This window comes from Rhinolophus ferrumequinum, chromosome 9 (genome assembly GCF_004115265.2).
Source record: "Rhinolophus ferrumequinum isolate MPI-CBG mRhiFer1 chromosome 9, mRhiFer1_v1.p, whole genome shotgun sequence".
In the NCBI taxonomy this organism is placed as follows: domain Eukaryota; kingdom Metazoa; phylum Chordata; class Mammalia; order Chiroptera; family Rhinolophidae; genus Rhinolophus; species Rhinolophus ferrumequinum.
In genome coordinates this window covers 25692039-25715769 of record NC_046292.1, presented here as the reverse complement: position 1 = coordinate 25715769, position 23731 = coordinate 25692039, and the positions used below count along the sequence as shown (strand labels likewise).

Here is a 23731-nt window from a genome sequence, read left to right as displayed (position 1 = left end):
CTGTTTATTTCTTTCATAGCTTTTATAATAGGAAGGCTGGCACCTGAAAGGCAGGGAGGGGGTGAGGCAGAGTGCCAGGCCCACTGAGTTGGTGCTTTGGGACTCACGGGGGCAAGTGCTTGGAGAGTGGACTGAGAAGAGGGAGGGGGAGGAGGGCGAGCATAAAGACGCCGGTGCCATGGTCCAGGGCGTGAGCTGGAGGGTCGTGATGGAGATGGGAAAGGTAGGTCCCCGAGTCACTGGGCAGGGGGGCCCAAAATTCAGTCTTTGTTCAAACGAGGGAGATGGGGGCTAGCGATGACACCAAGATTTTCAGCCTGGACCCCTAAAGGGCATTCGTGCCCTTCCCTGAGATGGGAAGTCCAGGGAAAGAGTAGGTTTGGGGAGAAAATACTGCACAGGAAGTACTCACTGAACATTGTCAATGGATTCTTGGAACTGCGGGGAAATGACGTATAACAAAGCCAATTTTACCACAGGCTATTCGATATAAAGAGGACTTAAGTTCATACGGCATCTCCTTGTTATAACGAAATGCCGTTGGATGAAACGGAGCTACCTGAGGACCTGTGATATCTGAGTTCAGAAATGTCGGGTTGGAGCAACTGGGGAGGACGTGAAGGGATATCACAGGCCAGAGATCCTTCCTCAGACCAACGCCTGTTCCGCCACAGCCTGGAGACTGTCAGCCTCCCATCAAAGGCAACGTGCATTTGGGGGTGATGCTGAACAACCTTCTCCTGGGAGAGGATGACAGGCAGCCCACCCAGGCACGAACGGGACCCATTCTGGAAGGGCACTTACTTGATCTGTCCTTCTGGAAAACAAGATTTCACCTGTTGATTCTCATGGGCTAATTCTTTCTACTTGGAAATACCCAAAGGGTTTTTTTTGTTGTTGTTGTTGTTGTTGTTGTTAATTAGAACCTTTTAAAGCAATGAAAGAATGGGTTGGAAATGACTGAACCCATACGGTAGAATGAGAACCACACACCATTTGCTAAATAGTTAAACATACATCTAACAACACGAATTTATGAATAACCTACAGATTCAAGGACTCTGGGTGCTGGTGGTAACTACCAGGTGAGATCCGTTCCCAGATAAGGCTTCGGAAGGGGCTTCCATGTTGGTTCTGGGCTACATGCTCCATTTCATCACCCGTGTGCTGTTTACGGGCCTTAGGCTCCTAATCACACCAGAACAGAGCATGACTCCTGGATCTGTAGAAGCTGTGTGATTTTGGACAAATCACTAACTTCTCTGAGCTTCCGTTTCCTCCTCTGAACGCAAAATGAGAAGCCTAGTATTAATAGAATCCGTCGTATGACTCCTGAATTGCTGTTGGTACCCCTGCTCATCCATACCAGATGGTTATACAGAAAATTCTGTCTTCGCATTCGTTCAAAGTGCAGGGTTTAGCGGACGGCATCTTTAAACCTATATTTTAAAAATTCAAGCTATTCTTTTTCTCCCTGGTTGCTGATGGTCCATGCAAATTTTGAGAGAGAAACTTTGCTCCAGTTCTGAGAATGCCCCTGCTGTTCTGCCCTTATAAACCACCTTGGGCTTACTGAGGGGCGGGGCTTACTGAGGGGCTGGGCTTACAGAGGAGCTGGGCTTAGTGAGGGGCGGGGCTTACTGAGGGGCGGGGCTTACTGAGGGGCGGGGCTTACTGAGGGGCGGTGACTGGAGGGCATGAGGAGTCTTGCTGGCGTTTGGCCATTGGTGTTCAGTTTTCTGGTCTGGATGCTCCCATAAGGAATTACCCCCTGCGCTCACCTCACCGTGTAAAAGCCCCGAACTATCTTCCTGCTTGTTGTGGTGTCCCCTTCTGCCTTATGGTTAAAAGCCGCCAACCATGTGTTACCCTCCCTAGAGTTTTGTTGTTTAGCCATTTTATGCTTGCTTACATTTGTATGTTTCATACATATTGATACATAGTTGAGAAATGCTTATTGAGTGCCTCCTATGTGTCAAGTCCTGTTCTAGCACTGGAGAGAAAGTGATGGACAACATCTGTACGCCCAAAGAGCTTATATTCTAGTGGTGGTAGGGCGGGGGACAGGGAGAGGCAGACTATAAACCAGATAACAAGCACATTTTCAACTACATTAAGAACTTTGAGGAAACATTGTGTTACCCAGGTAGAGGGCTCCCCTACTGTTATGTGCTGTGTGCCCGGTGCCTGACACACGGGAGGTGTTTCCTGAGTGTTCAATGAAGGAAGGGCTGAGTGGGTGAAAGCTTCTATCAGCGGTGTCAGTGGGGGACAAGGTGACGGGAATTCCTTTGTATGAGCTGAGAGCTTGTGAAGATGCAAGGAGTCTCATTTGCTAATGATCATAAGTAAGTCAGAATCTCTATTTCAACCCAATGCCTTGGGGAGAGAGGCACAAAGCGTTGGGCTGATGAATTGGCTCCCTTCCCTGCTGTGCCCTCCCCCAGGTGAGATGTGTGCCCACACCTGCCCAGGTGCACGCATGCGCGCGCACGAATGAAAACCTATCGGAATAATCACACCTTTAAGTTGTGTTATAACCAGCAGTCGCTGTTGTCCCAGAATCAATCCAGTAATAAACCAAACCTGTTGCACTGGACCCCCAGTGTTAAGTAGATCGGACGCTTTCGCTGTCATACTTTCTTCACTCTTGCTTGTCACCGGCGCTCATGGCTGGGGACCAGGGGTGTGGGGTGGACTGAAATGTGAAAGCTCCAGCTCAGCACTTCAAACAGCTCACACCTCAGAAGGAAAAATACTTTTGCTCAAATCACTGTAATGCAGCCATTCCCAAAGCGTGTTTCCAGTGAGATGCTCTGCCGAAAAAGGTTTCCACGGTTATCAAGTAAGTTGGGGAAATGTTGCTTGCTCTGCCCCATCTCAGAGTTTGCACGTGAGCGGAGTAAATGCCCGGAGAAGTCCTGCAGAAAAGAAACCTGTTCAGCTTTGTTTCACTTCTAGTTTCCCAAGTGTACGGAAGACGTTAGACTGCCTGCACACTGCAATAGCAGGGACACAGCTGTCCCTCGAGACAGACTGGAGGTGCCCATTCTCTGTTCTACCCAAGGCAGCACAGTGGATGGAGTCAGAACCTGGGTGGGGTGAGAAGAGAAAGCAGAAGGACACGTCTCCCCAGGCAGGAGAGAGGAATCTGCTGTTAGCAGCTGAGGAACCCCATACTCCCACACTGCGTTGTGGTCCAGGCAGCGTGGGAGTGGGCCTGCAGCGTGGGAACTCCCAGGTGAGCAGGGAGCTGTGGCAGGGACCAGAGGATGTCAAGGCGAAGCTGGGCTATACCGTCTATTTCTGGGAGGCCAGTGCAAAGTCAGGAGCTAAGACCCCGGAGGAGGTCAGAGTGCGTCAGCAGGACGTGGAAGCAGCTATAGCCCCATGTATGTGTGGGTTTTCTCTGGAGGGGTGGGGAGGGCCTGCAGGGTGGGTGGAAAGAGGGTAGATGACTGTGGTGGGTTCTGGCTAATCGTGAACTGGGCTGGTATTTTCAGCAGCGTAAAGTGCTGCCTTTGAGAGTTCCCACCGGGGAGAGGTGTGCCCAGGAGGCCCACCTGGGAGAGCTCATCCCAGAGTGGGAGGAGGCAGGGAGAGGCTGTGTCTGTTGTCGCAGCCTAATGAAAACATGTGTTTTCTCTACCAGGCCCCTTTCTGTCATTCCAGCAGTATTGTCAGAGAAGAAACAAAACAAAATAGAGAAGTGGAAGTTGATTCTATAATTAGTGCAGTTTCTTCACTGTTCATTCAGGATCTCCAGAGATCAATTAACTTGCTTTTAAGCTAAAAGGCATCTGAATAAGTGTTTAACCTGCATAGCAATTGATATTTAAAACAGATGAGGATGGGAGTAATAACGCAGAACGGGCTGCCTCTTTCTCCTCCACTAATTTCTCCGGCTGCTGCTCCCCGTGCCCTTTGCCTCTGCCCACGCCATATCTGGAGTGGCCTGAGATTGGGCCTCCTGGCATTCTCAGGGCAGGGCTGTGGGCAGACAGGCTAGTGCTTAGGGGCTGCCAGAGGCAGGGCTATCTATGTTCCAGCTGCTGACGCCACTGTGCAGCAGGTGCCCCAGGGTTTGGTGATGAGCCCCAATTAGGGCTGGTTCTTCCAGCCGGAGAGAACCAGGTCCTCTCCGTACAGGCACCCAAGCACGTCAGCGGGCACACAACACCCTGTCCATCCATGAGAGGGGCGGGGCCTACTGCGGGCACCTCAGCTGCGGCTTCCTCATCTGGGCAGAGCAATCATTGCGGGGCTTGGGTTTGAAAGCTGCAGGACCTCCTGGCTGAGCAGCGTCATAGGAGATGGTCTGAAGGATATTTGTGTGTTTTCTGCTTTGTCACTTAGGTATCAAAGTCCTGAACTGGAGTTAGCTTTTCAAAACAAGCAGAGTGTGTGTGTGTGTGTGTGTGTCTGTGTACATGCACGTGCACTTAACATTTAACAAACATGTCTTCACATCCTCTCTGTGGTGCTAGTGTCAGGCACTGGGGGCAGGAAGGAGATGCCAGGACGGCTAAGGTGTGTCCCCATCCTCCAGGTGACCACAGCCGAATGGAGGTGGGGGGCATGCGACATCCTAACACATGTGAGCGTACATAGCAGGAGGACTTCGGAGCTTGGGGAAGCTGACTGAGTCCGGGACCCCCAAATGCAGGCCCTGCCACAAAGACTAGGGTGGGAGTGGTTTCTCTGGGAGGTGCCCCCAGGAAACATGGGGATGCCTAGGAAACGGAGGGAAGGGCAGGAAGGTGTGTGAGTAGGTGGTTACACTGCGGGTGGCCAGGCTCAGCCCTGCTGGCGCCCTTTGGGAAACTGCAGATGGTGCCCCGAAATTGTGCCTCTGAGGGAGGGACAAGGCAGCTGGGGTTCGTCCACCTGCCCCTGGCTTCTCAGCTGAGGCTGCTGCTGAGCCCTTGACTCCCTGGCTCCTGGGGTCTGTGCTGTGTTGGCCACGCCTCCGCCATTGCCGGAGCTGGCCCAGGGCAAGCAGTGGAAATGTGTGCTGGTGGCCTCTGGAGTGGGAAAGGGCATAAGGACAGTGTCTGCTGCAAGGCGCAGAAGACAAATAGGGAAGCCAGGTTTGCCAGGAGGAAACAGAAAGAAGAAATAGTGATCCCGGCAGAGGAAAAGCACATGCGAAGGGTCGGAAACATGGAGGGAAGGGTGAGAAGGCAGTATGGGTGGAGGACATGCTGCCTGGAGGCGCTGCGGCTGGAGAGAGGTTGGGCTGGACCTAGAAGGGCCTGGAAGGCCAGCCTTAGGGCTGGCCTTTCTGCTGTGGGCATGTGTGGGAGCGTGGGCTGTGTGATGGCTCCGCCCAGCTAGGAGGTGGGATGGCCCCACCAGTGTCTCTGGAGATTCCAGATCTTCCGTCCTCCCGCCCCTCTGGCAAGGGCGCTCACTGCTCACTGGGGCCCTCTGCAGCACCCCACTCCCAGCCCTTTCCCCAGCAACTCTGCCTCCTGCTCCTCCGCCTGATGACAGCCCATCGGTCATCAGGGTCTCTGGGCAGCAAGGGAAGCCTCCAGCCATCCTCCCGACTCGGTCGATTTTGCAATATTTGACTTGTTGTACAGACAAGCTCCACATATCACCGGATCAATTAAAACAACTGCCACTAGGCCCTGGGACTCAATCAGGCGCCCCTCCCCTGGGACCCCACGAGAGTGCACATGCTCTCCTAAGATCTGCTCTTTCTCTGGATGCCCTCATCTCAGTTAAAGGCCCCCCAGCTTCCCTGTCACCTCATAATAATGCTTTACCCTTATCGAGGGCTCACAATGTGCCTTGGATGATTTATGCCATTTAAGCCTCAAAACAGCCCTATGTTGTAAGTGCTATTAATATCCCTGTCTTCAGATAATGAAACAGGTGCATAGGGCAGAGAAGGGACTTGCCCAAGGACATACAGCTGGACAGCAGTGGGGCCATTCCCAACCCGGGCCACCTGGCTGCCGAGTCCACATACTGAACTGAACTTCCGGACTCTGGAGTCGTCTTCCGATGCACCCTCTCCCAGACCCCACCACCTCCCTCCCTCGTCTCATCTTTGCCCAGTCCTTGAAAAGCAAGCCCTGGAGCTCCTTTCCTGCCTGGCCCCTCCCTTCCCCAACTGGCCCTGTCTTAGCACAAGTTCTCGTGCCCCTGATACACACCCAAGAGCAGCCTCTCCCCCGCTGGCTGCCATACTCCCTGCACACGTTAGCTCCAAGCAGGTCAGATGCTGCTTCCTCCATGAAGACTTGCACCCCACACTCTCCTCTCTGAGTCTCCCCAGCTTTGTCTGCCATTCTTGTCATGTGGAGAGTTGTTACCCTTGTAGTGTTTCTTCATGCCCCTCCTCTCATCTCTTCTTCCAAGCTATGAGCTCCTGAAGGGCTGAGAGTACGCCTGGTCTCTCTCTGACTCACCCACTGCCCAGCTTGGTGCCTCGTTAACAGTGGTAGCCAATAAACTGCTTGGGGAATGGATGGAAGGAAGGAAGGAAGGAAGGAAGGAAAGAAGGAAGGAAAGAAGGAAAGGAAGAAGGAAGGGACACATATACTTGTCTCCCCTTCCTTGCCCATAACCTCAGAAAGCCCATCCCTGGACCTTTTCTGCTGGGCACTGCTCACCTTCTATAAACCATATACTATGTCCATCAGGGAAAGCCAGCCAATTTGTTCCCTTACTCCTCTTCCTGTTCCGACAAGGGCATAGAGAGACCCAAAAAGCAAGTTCCAAGGCACGGCGAGGGCCCCTGAAAGGCTAGCTAAGGTGCAGCAGAGAGCAGAGCCTGGCTCTTAACCCACAAGCTGCACAAGAGCCCACAAGAGCTGCAGGGGTTCTGGCAGGGAGAAGAGAGAACCCTGATCAGAACAGACAGGGAGGTGGCCCCGGGAAGAGGCTGTTGGCAACAGTCTCACTGATCAGCATCTCAATTAATCGACGGCACCTTGAAAACTTCCGAAGAACAAAGCAGACTAGATAAAGAAGGTACACTCAGGCCCCAGAGGACAGACTGTGCCTGGGCTTGGTGCTGGGCATGTGACTGTCTCCTGGGACTTGACTGCCAAGCAGACGGTGGCAGCGTGCTGCAGGCCCTGCCTGAGCCTCCCATGCTCACTGAGCTCAGAGCTGGGTTGGCCAGGCTGCTTTTACAACGGCCAAGTTCAAGAGCACAAAGTTGTTCAAGAGAAAGAAAAATCTCAACAGACTCCAGACCGGCCCTACATGGTCTTGAGGTCATGGGCTTAAGCAAGGGACCCAGCCTTCAGCTCCATCTGCCCTGGGACCTGTGCCTCGGGGGACCTGTAGGGCCATCTGCCCAGACAGTGAGGGGCAGGAAGGGAGCTGTCTCCAGAACCCTTGCCCTGAATGATGAGGCGAGGCAGAGCAGCAATGACAACCCTTCCTCCTGATTTTTGCGGTCACATTCAGCATCACACAGGCCACCACAGCATGCTTACCTGGGAGGCAGGGAAATTCCACCATTTGGGCACATTTCCAGAGATGGAAGAAAAGCAATCTTAAACATATGGGCATTTATGCTTAGGGTATTCAGAATGTTTCTCAAAACATATGACAACAGAATGTTTCTCAAAACATAGTAGAAGGAGCAAGAAGGAAGTTGATTCCAGTTGGCACAGCCAATTCCAGTCCTCCACGCCCCACTCCCGGCCCTGAATTCCGCTGTCTGTAAGTGAGGTTAGCTCTGAGCAGTTGTCCACATGCTGCTGTGCTTGGCAGAGCCCTGGGGACTGTGGCATCAAGTCGCTAAGAGCCCAGATGATAGAAATGGGCGTGGGCTGTGGGGGGCTAAGGAATGCGCTCTCCAGAAAAAAAGCCCTAATTTGTAGCATCTGCTTATTTCTGTGGTGTAAATACTTTCACTGTGGCCTATTTCAAGCTGCCAAGGGTTTAATAACTGTTTTTCAAAATTCCTGAAAATTTAGCTATTGGCTCTCGCAAGCTGGCTTTGGTTGCAGGAGAGAAGAGAATTTGCCATTCAGTAGTTTTAACAACATCCTTCACCCCCCTGGGCCTCAGTTATCTCTTATGTAAAACGGGGCAATAATAGTTTCTAATGTGGCTGTAGAGGTTCTTACGAGTATTAAATGCAGTGGGTAGAAAGCCCTCAGCATTGGCTCTGACACAATCAGTTGTTCTTGTTGTTATCATTACTATTTGTTTTAACCATTCGATGTCCACTCAAGATTTTGTTTGAAAAAATGTTCCAGCTGCACCTGTGCTCCACTCCCTGTTTACATCTTCTGGGATCCATCACACACACACACACCACACACACACCTTCAGACACACACACCACAGACACACACACAAATACATACACACACCACACACACACACACACACACACACCACACACACACACACACTCATACCCTCAGACCCTATCCCGTTTCCTCAGCAGCCCTGGTGTGTCTGCTCCATTTTATTAAAGCAGAAAGCAGTGACAATTATTTTCATAATGAACTGGCTCTTCAAATTAATGCCAATTACACTATGCAATCATGATTAAGATTATGCATTAATCAATGGTGCCAACCTACTTATTAGCCTCTTTAAATAACGATCATGAGGAATGTATGGGAAGAAAGAAAATGAAGAGGAGCCAGTGGAATGGGGGAGCTGCCTCTGAGCCGGGTAGGTTGCTCTCTCCAGAAGCCAAGACCCAAAGCAGCCTTTGTTCCGTGAAGCAGAGCTTGAATCAGAACACAGCCCATCAGACCCTGAGCTTCTGAAGCCCCCTGCACAAAAGGGAAAGGGGGCAAGAGGACCCAAAAGGAAGGGGCAAGGAAAAAGAGCCCTCAATGGTTTATTAATTGATGAGGTTTCGTGCCCTCTTCTCTTCCTCCATAATCATGAAAGGCTAAATGTGGTTGGTACTGCCTCCGAAGTAATGTCACCCCCATCTGAGGTCAGGACCCCTAGATGCAGAGCCTGAGGCAGGGATTCGGATGCATGGGGTAGATAGAGGGGAAGAGTGCTCTTTAGGAAAAGCCAGTAGGGGAGTGATCAAAGCTGGGGGACAGGGCTAGAGGCAAAGGTGTGTCCTTAGGTAAGATCTGGCCTTTGCTTGATGCAGTGGGGGAGGGTGTTGGGAGGGGTTCTGGAGCATACACACACCACAGAGTTAGCTCCACTCTTTGGAACCCCAATATTATTCAGTCATAGGCTGCAGACTGCCCCCAGGGCACAGGTGATTGATGTAACCTTCTGGGAAAGGTGGCATCCTTCAACTGAGAACAATTCTCTAGAGAAAAGGGCAGCCTATGAATGGAACTAAGATTCAAACCCAGAACCCACTCTCTGAACCTCTGTGTTGTACCCAAATATTTGCTGCCTGGGTGTCCCAAGACTTTAACACTTTTGGGGTCACCTTGCCCTTACATGTTCAAGTAGAATGACTCCTATCCTTGCGCTGCATTTGGGGGGGGGTGGGCATCTCTCTCACCTCTGAGAATGCTCCAGGGCTTTCCGTTTCTCCCAAGCACCTCTTGCTCCAACTTCCTTCTCTGCTGAATTTTTCATCTCCTGTCTCATCCCGCTTCCTGCACCTCTTATCCTCTCTGCCCTGCTTCACCCTGGGCTGGGCATTGCCCACCGCCCTTCATTTTCGCCAAAGCACAAGTTGGTGTCAGTTTTCTGTGGCAGACTTTCCTAACCAATGGGCTCCTGTAAGAAAGGGAGGTGACCGCACAGTGCAAGCTAATTGGAAAGGGAGCACCAAGCATCACTGCTAACATGCTCCTTCCCGCCGCCGTGGAGGGTTTCTTACTGGCCTCGCCTGCCTTTGGGCCTGGGTGATATTCTCCTTTCTCTCATTTTTGGACCCACTTCCTACCTATTCCCTTTCTCTTAGGCCCTTCTCTCCCATCTTCCCCATTCAAAAACTCAACGTCCCGTCTTAGTATTTTTTTTTTTTTGCACAGCAATTTAGTACTATCATAATCGTAGCTTCTCCATATAGGCCCTAAGGTACTTTTATCACTGAGATAAAGGCTGCCCTTCCCCTAGAACAGGGGACAAACTATAGCCAGAGTGCATGGACTGCCAAATCCCGCCCACCACCTGCTTTTGCAAATAAAGTTTTATTGGGACTCAGTCACACCCATCTGTTTACATGATGCCTATGGCTGCTTTCATGCTACAGTGGAGGAGTTGAATAGACCATCTGGTCCACAGAGCCAAAATATTTATCTGGTCCTTCACAGGAAAAGTTTGTCAACCCCTGCCCTAGAATGCGGAAGTTCAAAATTCATTTTGTTTTTCTAAACAGCATTGCTTCTCTTCTCCTGTGAGAACTCCTGGCTGTGTACCATGAATTTAGTTACTGGTTTTTTTTTTCACCCATAAGAATCAACCCTTGGAAGTATGCACCCCATTTTGCAGATGGAGAAACTGAGTCTCAGAGAGACTGAATAACTTCCTCCAGTGGGTAGAACTGGGGTTCAGACTGAGGTGTGTCTGTCGCTGGATCCTGAGTTGGGAACCTCTCCACTACTGCTCCACACATATGCTGGTTATTGTCGGCTGAGCGCTCTCGGGTAGCAGGGACCCAGCGCTGACTTCTCTTGGTATCTCAGTACCCAGTGACAGGTTGGTACCTGGCAGAGATTGGGGGCTGGTTATGGGACTGAACTGTAGTCTGAGACCGAGCTCTATCTCTGGGCTTGGTGGGTCTCAGGGGCTGAGATGGATCACTACCCTTGTGAGATACCAGCTTCTCTCCTATTTCCCCTACCTGCCAAGGTGTAGAGCCCTGGAAGAAGGTGTAAAGCCCTAGGAAATGGCTTTGTCCCACGACCTTTGACCCTCATTTGGCATGTGTAATGGCCAGACTTCTCCCCAGGCTCTCTTCTTTACTTTCTACATTTTAAAATAATAAAAATAATACATATCTATTGTAAATCATTTGGAAATAATCAAGAAAATACAAAGAGCAAGGTTCGAAGTCTCCATAAACCCTTTTGACTCAGAAATACTCACTGGTAACATGTTGATACAAATCCTTCCAGTCTTTTTGCTATAAATATAAATATATGCTTTTGGTTTAATAAATATATATCATACTGTAGTATGATTTCGTTGCTTGGGAGGCGGGGAAGAAAAGATGAGCATTTCCTGTGTCATGAAGTATTCTTTAAGAGCTCTTTCTAAAGGTTTTTTCCTTATTACCAAAGTTATCACTAAATGCAGAGGACTTGTGGGGAAAAGCACTAAGCAGAAGCAATCCTTTATCTTTTGCCTGTCTCAAATGAACCTCCGTTAAAATTTTGGTGTATGCCCTTCTGGTATGTCCTTTCTGATTTTAATTGGAATTCCATTAAATTTATAAATTAATTTGAGGAGAACTGACATTTTTACAATATTGAGTCTTCCTTTCCAGGAGAAAGTTATGCCTCTCCATTTATTCAAGTCTTTTATGTTCCCCAGTAAAGTTTTGTAGTTTTCTTGATATAGGAATTGCACATTTATTTTACTATTTTATTTTTTCGTTGTTGCTGTTGTGAATCGGGTCTCTTTTTTCCCCTTATAATTTCTCATGGTTTATTGCTGCCATAGAGGAAGACTACACGTTTTTCTGTATTTGCATGCTGGCCCTTTGATCAGCTCTCTGTTTAGCTTCTACTAGGTTTTCATCTGATCCTCTTGAGTTTTTAAGAATGTGGTCATAAACATCTGCGAATAATATTGTGCCTCTGTTCTAATTGTACTACCATGATTTGTGACTTTTGTCTTACTTATACTGTGATTTAAAAATAATATTTTATTACGGAGAATGTCTATCATATACACTTAGTGAGAATGAGTCCCTGTGTAGCCACCACCTCGCCCCAGTAACCCGTAGCCTATCCTGTCCAATTCATACCCCCTTCATAGCCACCCGTCCCATATTATTTGGAAGCAAATCCCCAACACCTTATTATGCTATCCTACACCCTGACTGTTAATGCCGCAAGTTGTTCTGCCATATAGGTGGGTTTTGATATGTTGAGTAATCTCCTACTTTGGAACGTTAAGTTGTTTCTATTTTTTTCAATAGCATGTCAAGACTATCCTTATCTACAAAGGTGTTTATGTATCTCTAACTTTTGCCAAATTTACATCCTTAGAAATGGAATTGCTGGGTCATATGGTATTTTGATCATTTATTTTCCTTTAAACACAAAATCACATGATGGCTTTTCTGATGAGAAATATAACACATGCTCACTGCAGAACTTTTGGAAAATATAGAACAACACAAAGAAGGAAATGAAAGTCCCCCATAGTCCTACCACTCAGAGAGAAGCCCTCTTCATGTTTTGGAATGCATTCTTCTTGTTTTATTGTATGTGCCTGTTCAGCACGTTTATGCGCACCCCGACAAACTCACGTGCACACACACACTAGGTGTTACAAATTGTGTGCCTGCTGTAATACTGGTGTGTGTGTGTGTGTGTGTGTGTTGGGGGGTGGGGTGCAGGAGTATTTGTCCACTTTTTAAAACATTTACTACTTTTTAAAAAATTTGAAAACTATTGAAGCAACCCAAATACCCATCAACTGTGAGTGAACAAATACATCTACGGATGTACCCCATGTGGTACCTCCATAAAAAAATAACATTATTTAACAATAAAAGAAATGAAGTGCTGAAACATGCTACAACATGGATAAACCTCAAAAACATTATACTAAGTGAAAGAAGCCAGATCAGAAGACCACATATTGCATCATTCCATTTATAAGGAATGTCCAGAAAAGACAAATCTCTAGAGACAGAAAGTAAATTAGTGGTTGCCGGAGGCTGGGGGTGAAAACAATGATTGACTGTAAGTGGGCACCAGGGAGCTTTTGGGGGTGACGGAAATGTTCAGAAGCTGGATTGTGGCGATGGTCACACAACTCAGTAAATTTACTAAAAATCCGTGGACACTTAAAACGAGGTGAATTGTGTGGAGTTTCTTCATGTAAATAATCAAGTTGATTTTTTTTAAAGAATAAAGAAAGAATAAAGTAAAGTTTTATTTGGAAAATATAGAAAAGCACAGAGAATAAAATAAATCTACCACATAAGACTATTCTCTTGTGTTGTTTTGAAATGTCTCTAATCTGACGTCAGCGCTACAAATTCCTCATCTTCCTTCCATTCTTCCTCTTCTAACATGGGGGGTCACACTGTATTTCCTGCTTTCTAACCTCTGTTTTCCACTTAAAATAGATCATGAATGTTGCCCAAATCATTGAATCTTCACTGTTATATGGAAATATATTGTTAAATGGAAATTCCAATTGCAGTTTATTATTTCTCTGGTGTTGGCCATCTCTAGCTCCCCCTCCCCATACATAATCTGTGTGTCCATCATTGCCGTCAAGTTCTAGAAACTGAAGTGTTGAGTCAAAGATGTGAGCATTTTGAAGGCTTTTGATGTATTTCTAATGGCCCCCAAGGAAGGCAGGTGTACCAGTTCCCACTTCCACCAACAGTTAAGCATGTGTTTGTTTTCAGATACGTTCACCAAAGCTGGATGTTATAATTTATATCTTTGCCAATGGGATGGGCAAAAAAACCTGATATCTCACTGTTGGTTTAAATTGAGTTTATTTGATTATTAAGAAGAATGCACATTTTTTCATATGTTAATAGTTCCTTTGTATTATTATTAGTTTTTTCTTTTGTGAAACATCCATGCTTGCGCTTTACACATTTTTCTATTGAAGGGTTTGTACTTTTTGTTGGGCTTTAAGTGCTTTTTATAAAATAAGCAGCCTTTATACTGCCATATATGTTACCAATATCATTTCCAAGTTTGTTGTTTGCCTTTTAATTTTGTTTATGGTCATTTTGATAAATACAAGTTTCATATTATTTCTATGGAGTTATCAATCTTTAGCCTATGGTTTCTCACTTTATTGAAATGCCTAGGCAGACCTCCTCCACCTCGATTTTGTATAATAATCACCTGTACTTCCTTTGGTACTTTTATAGTGTTTCCTTTCCTCCTTCCCTCCCTTGCTTTCTTGCTGTTTAATCTTTACTCCATCTGGAATTTACTTTGATATATGGCTTAAGATTAGAATCTAACTTAAATTTCTCCCAAAGAATTGAATAATTGTCTCCACACAATTACTTAATAATTCATCTTTTACCTACTGATTGGAAATAGCCACCTTTATCATGCTTGAAATACTTATCTCTACTTGAATCTCTTTCTGGGTGCTTTTTAATCTCACTCCATTGATCTATCTGTGTTTTCAAATGCCATTAAGACGTGGTTTAATTATTTTGGGTTTATGATGTATTTTAAGTCTGGCAGTACAAGTCGCCTCTCACCTCTTTTTTTAAGGCTGTTATCTCCTGTTTAGTCTTCCAGATGCATTTTAGCCTCATTTTGTCAAGTAAAATAAATATCCCTCTATGGATCTGATTGGAATTGAATTAAACTGAAAAACTAATTTGTAGAAAACTGACACCTCTACCCTTGAACCTAAATATCCAGGAACATGACACGCTTCCTCATTAAAGTCTACTTTTATGTCTATCATTGAAGGTGTTTTTCTCATTTTTATTACTAGCATCGCATACCTCTTATTTGATTTATTATTATTTAATATGTTTGTTAGGATTGTAAAGGAAATTATTTCGCCATTAAGTTTTCTTACTGATTGTTGCTGATATAAAGAAACACTCTTCATGTGTGCTAACTGGTCCTTTAACTTGACTCGCCTACTAGTTCCTACTAGTTTTCATGTTTAGGGATTATTTTGAGGGTTTTAGGAAGGCATTTATATCATTTGCAAATAAGAATTTCTTTTCTTTCCAAGAGGTATGCCTCTGAATTCTTTTCCTTTCTTATTTCATTGGTTAGTCGTGTGGTGTGGATCCTTACCCTCCCCCCTTTTCTTTAAGGAGACTGCCTCTAGTGTTTCACCGTTAGTGTGATATGAAAGGCCGATTTGAGCTAAAGATGCTTCAAGGAACTATCTTTCGTGGTGCTAGTTTATTAAGCGTTCTTAACAGCGTTAGATACTGGATTTTATTAAATGCCTTCCTGCATGTTGTAAGTTGGTTATATGTTTTCTTCTCCTTTAAATTATTGATGTGATGGAGTGATATTCATAGATTTCTTTATATTGAACCACCCTTACATTCCTGGAATACAAGTCTGTATGGTCATGGTATGTTATCCTTATAATATTCTGGTAGATTCTACTTGCCAGCACTCTATTGAGAATTTTCATAGCAATATTAATAAGCTGGTGATTTTATTTTGGCTCTGTTTGTCAGTTTCTATTATCCGGAATTTTCTACCTGAGTGAAATGAACTAGGAGGGTTTTCATAATTCCTATGCTTCAGCACAATTCCTGTGTATGGGAATTATATAGGATATTATTGAACATTGGGGGTAGGGGGATCTTGTCCGTAAAACCTTCTGAGCCAAGCATTTTTGTTAGCGCCCCTTCCTTCCCCAGCATACACAATCTTACCGATCTCTCGCAGGGGGAATCTTTGAGTATGCAGACGGCCCCAATGCCCAGGTCATGAACGCTGAGGAGCGTGCCTTTCGATTTTCTGCCAACATCATCAACAGGAACAGGACTCTGCTGCCCAATACAACCTTGACCTATGACATCCAGAGGATTCACTTCCACGACAGCTTTGAAGCCACCAAGAAAGGTGAGTGTGCAGCTCCATTTGCTCTCTTCCAGGCCTGGGCCTGGAGAGGGCATTGTTTGCTGTCCAAGGTCCTGAAAACGGGCCACAGGTTTGGGTGGGCTTGGGGCTTAGAGCCTTTTCTGCCGTGTTTCAGAACCTGCATCTGTTCTAGTTCAGTTTAGGCTATGTCGTCGCCCAGGAGCAGTGGGTTGTCCATCAGGAGTTTCCAGGCCACTGGCAGAGGGAATGAGGGACCATGGGAGGGGGGTGAGGGGTGAGGAGTAGGGCGTGTGATTGGGCTGGGGAAGTAGCAGTAAGGTGGCCAGCCCCGGTCTCTGACACCTCTAAACCTAAGCCGACATTTTCAAACTTATTTTTCATTCATTGAAATCCTACTCAGACTATAAAAATGCTTAAGGCATATAAAAAAGAATATGTATAAGTTCAAATATGCAACATTTGCTTGTCATAAAAAGAATTACTGAAATCAGCAAAGATGCTTCTGTAACTGACAAGAGTGTGACTCCAAAGGCTGTGGTGATGACACTTGAAATCTGACATTGGCCTCGGCATTCACTATGTTTTCATATTTTGTTTTGGCTGCACGACAATAAGAAAATCATAATTCATGAAAATAATTTGTAGTAAATCCAATCAATTTTTCCTACAGCTGAATTAAAAAAAAATTTTTTTTAAATGTTGGGCTGCATCCTTCCTCATTAGTGAGACATTTACAATAAACTCCAATGACTCTACAGAGAGGACTGGAGAACTTTATTCCAAGACACACACACACACACACACACACACACACACACACACACACCCCAAACAAGGTAACTTGTCGATACCTGAATGAGCTAACATGGCATATAGCACATGTGAGTGTACAAGTATGCTCTTTTGTTAGTTTTAAAAAATGTAGTTCATATATATAACCTTAATTTAAATTTAACTTAAAGGCTTAGATAACTCAGGGACTAACATCTATAGTTCCACGGAACTCCATTTAAAAATCTCAGGCCTAACGACTCTCATTCCCAGGGAAGACTATGTCATCCTTCCTATAATACACTATAATAGTCCCTTGCTTTTCTTTTTCAAGGCTCTTATCACATTTGTAGTTAAATAATTGTGCGTGTTTAATACCTTTCCCCTTCTCTCCAACACTACTGAAAGGAAAGCTCTCTTATTAACCAATACAGCCCTGGCACCAAAAAGACTGGTGCATAGTAAGTGCTCAATGAAATGATCTTTGAGTGACTCAGGGAATGACTGGTGTGAGGATGGGGCATGGGAGTCTGAGCAGCATTATCCGAGACCCCTGTCAGTTGAGCTGAGGGACGCATCATCCATGCATCTTGGGAAAACCGAGGCCCAGCCACACGGGACCCTTGGTCTTTCTAAGGGGTCCCAAGTAGCTAATTAAGGACTCCTGGGATCCTGTGTGCAGACCTGCCAAGGTGCTACCTTCTGCTAGCTCTGTTTTCCAACACTGTGGGTAAACATTTCATACAGAAAGGCAGCTGAGCATGGGCTTATAGCCAGGACTGCCTGGACTTGCCCCCTGTCCGCTCTGATATTAGTGTGTGACCTTGGACAACACGTGACTCAGTTTTCTCATCTACAAAATGGGCACACCTTTGTGAAGTACTTAGAACAGCCTCTAGCACATATGAAGCACCATATTAGACTTTGTCCTCCTTACGTTGGCTGACTTGCTCTCCACGTGTTGAGGCATCAAGTCATGGGCCTCAACCTACAGGCGCTTTCCCGTAGCTGGCTCTTGTCCCTTCCACTTGGCTTTTCCTTGCCTTGTGCACTGAAGGTTGGAGTGTCCTTGACATTGAACACAGCTAACGCTGACATTTTTGAGGCCACTGCCCTGAGTTTTAGAGCCAGCCTGCACCCAGACTAAAGGCACCCCACCCTCTAGCCACCCCACCCTAACAGCCTGAAAGAGTGGTCTGTCCATCACCCCTCTCCCATGCTGCCATGCCCTCCCTGCACACGTCCTCCCCACTCTCTGCCCAGCATGCCCTGCAGCCAACACTGTACAGTCAGGTATCCACCTACCTGTGAGTGTCCATGCTGGCACCCTCTGCCCAGCCTTGTCCATCTAGCAAGTGACTGAATGCAACCAAAACTGCTCAGTAAAAAGATCAGGACACAGAACAAACACCTAGAGTCAGAGCACAGAGGTCCACGTGGGCAAAACCACCCCTAACAGGCTAGGCTGTTTTCTGCCCATTTTTTTCTAAAAACCACTAAAATAATACAATGACTTTCTAGTGATGCACTTGCAAGTCAGTGCTGGGACCTTCCCCAGCTAGCAACGAACCCGGGCAGAGCTTCAGAGCCTTCCGAGTCATTTCCTCCACTAGAAACTTACAGTCCTACATATGTGGAACTACCCAGTGATGGGTGAGCAGGCCTGAGATAGAAACGCCCAGCCCTGGAAGCCCAACCAGACTGGTCCAAGTGATCAAAGCCACAGCCCCTCCCCACCACCAGGTCATGTGACTTAAACCCTGGATGGTATGTCCCTACACCAGGTCACGTGACTTTACTTAAAACCCTGGATGGTATGTCCCATCTTCTTTCCCTAAATCATTATTAGAGCCCGTGAGATCCTGTCCATCCTGGCCCAGTGTGACCTTCCAGCCACATCTGTGCCACTCACTCCCTCAGCCTCTGGGTATGAGCCATACCTACCGTTCTCAGGGTGTCATGCTTCCTCCCACCTCAGGGCTTTTGCACATGCTGTGCCCTCTGCTTGTAATTTCCTTACCCTTGTAAACCCCACCTCTGCCCTGCCCTTTGTTTAGCTAACTCATCCTTCTCCTCAGGGGAGCCCTCCCTGAGCCCCCAGCTATGTTCAGGTCTTCCTGCTTCTATCTTATAACACTCTGGACTTCTCTTTCACAACTCTGAACCATGGCGTGTGTGATTACGTGAATATTGCCTATCTCTTCTGTCCTTTGCCTTTTCTCTGCTGTACTGTAGAACCATTGCCCCGATTGCTGGTACCATACACTGGTTTTGCCTGTTTTTGAACTTTACATAAATAGAATACCAGTGTGTATTTTTTTGAGTCTTGCTTCTTTCCCCCTACAATATATCTGTGAGATTCACCTACGTTGTTAAATATAACAGTAGTCTATTGTTTTTCATTGTTGTGCAGCATTCCATTTTATGAATATGCCACAATTTTTCAAAATCAAAAATGACTGTTGGACATTTGAGTTGTTTCCATTTAGGGCCATAGAATAGTGCTGCTATGAACATTCTTCTAGATGTCCTTTGGTGCACAAATGGGCACATTTTTTGTTGGGTATATACCTAGGAGCGGAAGTGTGAGGTCATAGGATGTGTGTCAGCCAAATGGTTTTCCTAAGTTGCAAAACTGCCCAGTGATGGGTGAACAGGCCTGAGACAGAAACACCTAGTTCTGGAAGTCCAGCCAGATGGGTCCAAATGATCAACAGTTTTTCCAACACCGATTTGCACTCCCTCCAGCAATGGATGCCACTTAGCAGTGGCTCCACATCTTTACTAACTCTTGGGGAAAAGCAGTGTTATTTTCATTTTGGCCATCGTGGTGGTTTATGTTGTGGGCATCTGTGTTGTGGTTTTATTTTGTGTTTCCCTGATGACCAGAGATGTTGAGCATCGCTTCATTTGCTAACAAATCATTTGAATCTTCTCTTTCCTGGAGTGTCTTTTGGAGACTTTCAACCACTTTTAAAAATTGGTTTGCTTGTCATTATCCTATTGATTTGTAGGAGTCTTTTATATATTCTGGATAAGAACCCTTGGTTGGATACATATATTGCATGTATCTATTGCAGTTGCATTTGCCTTTTCACTCTCTTAAGTAGTATCTTTTGAGGCGCAAAATTCTTAATTTAAAGAAGCCCAATTTACCCATATTTTCTATTATGGGTAATGCCTTTTGTGTTCTGTTTTTATCTATCCTAAGGTCATGAAGATATTCTCCTATGTTCTCTTCTAGAAACTCTATTGTTTTCTCTTTCATATTTTGCTCTCTGGTCTATCTCAAATCGATTTTCTATTTATGGTTAATTTGAGGTTCTATTGGTTCTATTTGAGGTTAATTTTATTTTTTTTCTACACAATGCTGGTGGGAGTGAAAACTGGTTCATCTTCTCAGGAGAACTGTTTGGAAGTGTCTACTAAAACTAAATGTAAGCCTGCCAGGATGGTCCTAGCCACTTTGTTGATAGTCGCCAAAATTTGGAAAAAAGGTCCATCAACAGTGAAATGGATAGACTGGAGTATACACAATGAAATTTGAATCAGCAATAGAAAAAGTACAAACTCTTGCTACGTACAACGTCATGGATGAACCTCATAGGCACCATGTTGAGTGAGTAAACAGCGGTTGCCTCTGCAGGAGGGAGTGCTGTGCCGTGGGTGTTAACCTGTAAGCGGAAGAGAAAACCTTCTCAGGTGTGGAAATGTTCTATATCTTGACCCACATTGCAGTTACATGAGTGCAGTTCTGTGTAAAAAGTCATAAAAGTCTGTGCTTTAAAATGAATGCACTCTCCTGTATCGTGTTACATCTCATTTATGTCCGTATGATAATATACCAAAGACGTCCCAACCATGCTGTGGTTGGAAGCACCACTGTCTGACCCTGGAGGCATTTCTGCCGTTGGATCATGCTCCCCACTGGGTAGCCTCCACCCCTTGGGTCCCCATGTTCTGTAATCTTTCTTTTCTTTTTGATCTTTGGTTTTTCAAATTCTCAGGAGCATCAATAGGATTCTTCCGGTGGGACAGGGGTTGAACTTGGGCCTAATTCTAATTAACCCAATGATAATTCATTTTCCCTAGGCAGAGGTTCCCATCACCACTTCCTTTCACACCAGCTGAATCCAGTCACTTTGGGCCATGTTGGGTGTGAGGATGTAGAGGCACAGAGCCTGGCACTGCCAGCCCTGCCAGCTCTGGTTGAATTAGTTCCTTTCCTCCGCAGGAGACCCAGGAGGCCTTTCCCTATTAAAAGAGACTTTCACCTATTGTCTTTCCTTTTAAATGTTTTTTTGGAAAAGTTAAAAAGATGAGTGACTGCCAGGCAGTGCCTGAGCCAGCATCCAGAGAGCGCCGGTGTTTTCTTCCAAGCCTGGCCAGAACAGGCCTGGCATCGACCCAGCACTCCCCAGGCTCCTCTGCCTCCACTCATTCTCTGGGCTGCTCAATTCCTTTTAAGACACAAATTGATTGGGATAATTTTTGCTATAACTACAATTGCCATGGAAAGGGGGCGGGGGGAACTGCATTTAGACTGTGGACTCCTGCAATGACTGTGAACCATTGAGTTGCTGTAAAATGACCAGAAAATGGATTCAAAATTGAAGCCACAAATAATGTAATTACTGCAGTGTGTGCTCAGGGCTGCCAGAACAAGGGTTGGCTGCTGCCCTGGAAACATCTGGAGATAAAGCTGCTGCTGCTGCTGCTGCTGCTGCTTCTGCTGCTGCTGCTGCTATAACCCTGTCCTGGTCCCTTTGGGGAAACAGTGACCTTCCAGATTGGAAGATCATCAGAGGGTGGACGGGACATGGAGGGGACAGGAAGAGGGATGTGCAGAGAGGCCAAGGAGAAGAAATAAGTGACTGGCAGGAGTGATGCCTCCTGCCACCCCACAGTGAGGTCTGATCACTGCATCTCTGGCAGAATGCAGCCCCGTGTGGTTATCATCATCATGTCACCGCCACTGTCAACACCAGTGCACCGTTACCACAATCACTGTCATCACCATCAACAGTGGTGTCACCTCCACGCTTCACGCCAGCGTCAGCATCACCCCCCACCATCGCCATCTCTGTCACTGCCATGGCAGCAACATCTTCGTCATCACCAATCTCATCATCGCCAACATCACCGTCATTCCTACTGTCGCCGTCACCGTTACAGTCCTGGTGTTGACACTTCATTATTGCCAGTCTTATCAACACCATCAAAACCGTTGTCAGCTCCGTCCCAATCCTTGCCAGAATCCCCACCCCTACTGTCTTCATCACCATCACGGTCCTGCCATCAGCATCTTCATCATCACCAACATCGTCACCACCAACATTGTTATCACCTCCTCATTCATCAACATTTATGTCACCGTCATCATATCTACCATCATCATCACCATGACTGTCATAACACTGACATGTTTATTGCGCTCAATCCCATCATCACCATCCCATATTATGTCACATCAACATTATCACCAGTTCCACCTTCATCAGCGCCATCACCAGGATCATAACCAGCCCCACAATACGGTCTCCCTTTCACAACTGTCACGACAGTTACCTTCACCATTATCCCCACACTCCGTGTCTAAATTACTTCCTTCAAGATCATTCTTACGATCTTTCACATCTTCATGATTTGTGGTTGGTCCACTCTCTCCTGCCTCCATCAAACAGGATCCCCAGACCTAGGGCCTGGTGAGGAGGCTGACCTAGGTGGGGGTAGAGGGCAGGGCTGCATTTGCCTGCCTGCTCCAAGGCTTAGATCAAAGGGGGAAATCCAAAACACAGCTTCTTGAAGGTGGTAATGGGAGGGAATGAGGCACACAGGTCATTTGACTAAGTCATGCATTGGAAGGTCCTAGAGGTAAAGAGAAAGAGTAGAGACAGGAGATGATAGGATGGAAACCAGAGATGTCAGAGGACAGCTCCAAGGTTCAAAACAGGTAAGAGGTGGAACATGAGAGAAACCTACAGATTTTATTGCTCCTGGCCTCTGACTTGGGCAAGGAGTGACCAGGCCTGGATAGCTGTCACTTATTCACTGTCACCATCTCCTCCATGTTGGTGTCCAGCCTCCATGGCTACAAATGACTCACATGTGGTCTCTTCCCTCAGCCATTACCTGCTCTTAAGGGGACAAGTGGTCAGAGCAGTCACCCGCACAGCCAGACAGCAGAAGAACGGCATGAACAGGCAGTGAGAGTAGAGGTCAGGGACTGGCCTCCTTGGGACGAGGGCACAGAAAGGGAGAACTGTCCCTAGATTGGACAATTTACCGACATGCCCAGAGTTGCGATTTTTGAGTGATTTATTATCACTGGGGTTTGTCTCACACACACACTCACACGAAGTGCAGCCAAGGTCCATTGACTCTAGGGTAACAATAGCAGGGACAAAACAGTCCTTCCCTGATTTGGCCTCTGGTCCCACAATTGCAGGAGCATCAGGAAGGCACCATGTGCCCCGCTCTGCATCCTCTGCTGCACTTGGCATTGGCCAGTAAGAATCCTGGTGACGCAGGAGATGCCCTCTGCACTGGCCCCACAGTTTCCCATACATGGCTGTCCGGTCCCATGTTCCAGGTGGTTCCAGCAGATTCCTAACAATAACTAACACCCCCCCCGCCCCTGCCAAGAATGCTGTATTTTTCACCTAGGCCATAAATGCCGTTCTCTGGGGCTCTTGGAGGAAGTACACATTTCAGGAAAAATAGCTGCTTTATGTACTGTCTCCTATTCCCAGGAGTGAGGGAGTGGGGAGTATATGTCAGTGGAGAGGAAAACTACACATTCTCACTAGTTTGAAACGATCCTGTATCTTTAGAGCCATGGGTACCACCCTTAAGCCAGGCAAGAGGGCCCTTTTCCCAGGGCCTGTGCTTTGGAGGTGATGTCCTCGGCCTCCTCTGGAACCCATCTCCTCCCGGAGAAGGGGTCAGTGGGACCAAGAGGACTTGCCCGTTAGGACCCCGTGCCCTGCCCTTCTAATCTTTGCTCCAAGTATCTGGAGCCCTGAATTTCCTGCCCCGTTGGCCCTGCACCCACCTCCAGGCCTGCATGAGCCTCATGCCTGGGCTGTCCTACGGAGAGAAAGCCATGCTTCATGGTCACACTCATGGGCTCTATCTAAGTCTGACCAAGGGGCAGATGTTTGCAGAGGTGTGAACAGAGCTCAGACGCAAGGGTCAGGGTGTCCACACGGAGAGTGCAAGGTGCAGTCCACACGGAGAGTTTATTGTGCAGGGTGGAGCCAGTGGTCAAAGATAAGGGGACAGGATAGGGGCTGCTGCCA

General features: G+C 46.8%; 1 protein-coding gene across 2 annotated transcripts in view; it reads left to right on the top strand.

Moving 5' to 3' along the window:
* GRIK3 (glutamate ionotropic receptor kainate type subunit 3) overlaps nt 1–23731 on the top strand; it is a 211782-nt gene that overhangs the window by 113021 nt on the left and 75030 nt on the right. For both annotated transcript variants that reach the window (XM_033115035.1, XM_033115034.1), the window contains exon 2: nt 15504–15680. In XM_033115035.1, the coding sequence (XP_032970926.1) occupies nt 15545–15680 (136 nt within the window). In that variant the 5' untranslated portion in view covers nt 15504–15544. The remainder of the gene's footprint in view (nt 1–15503; nt 15681–23731) is intronic.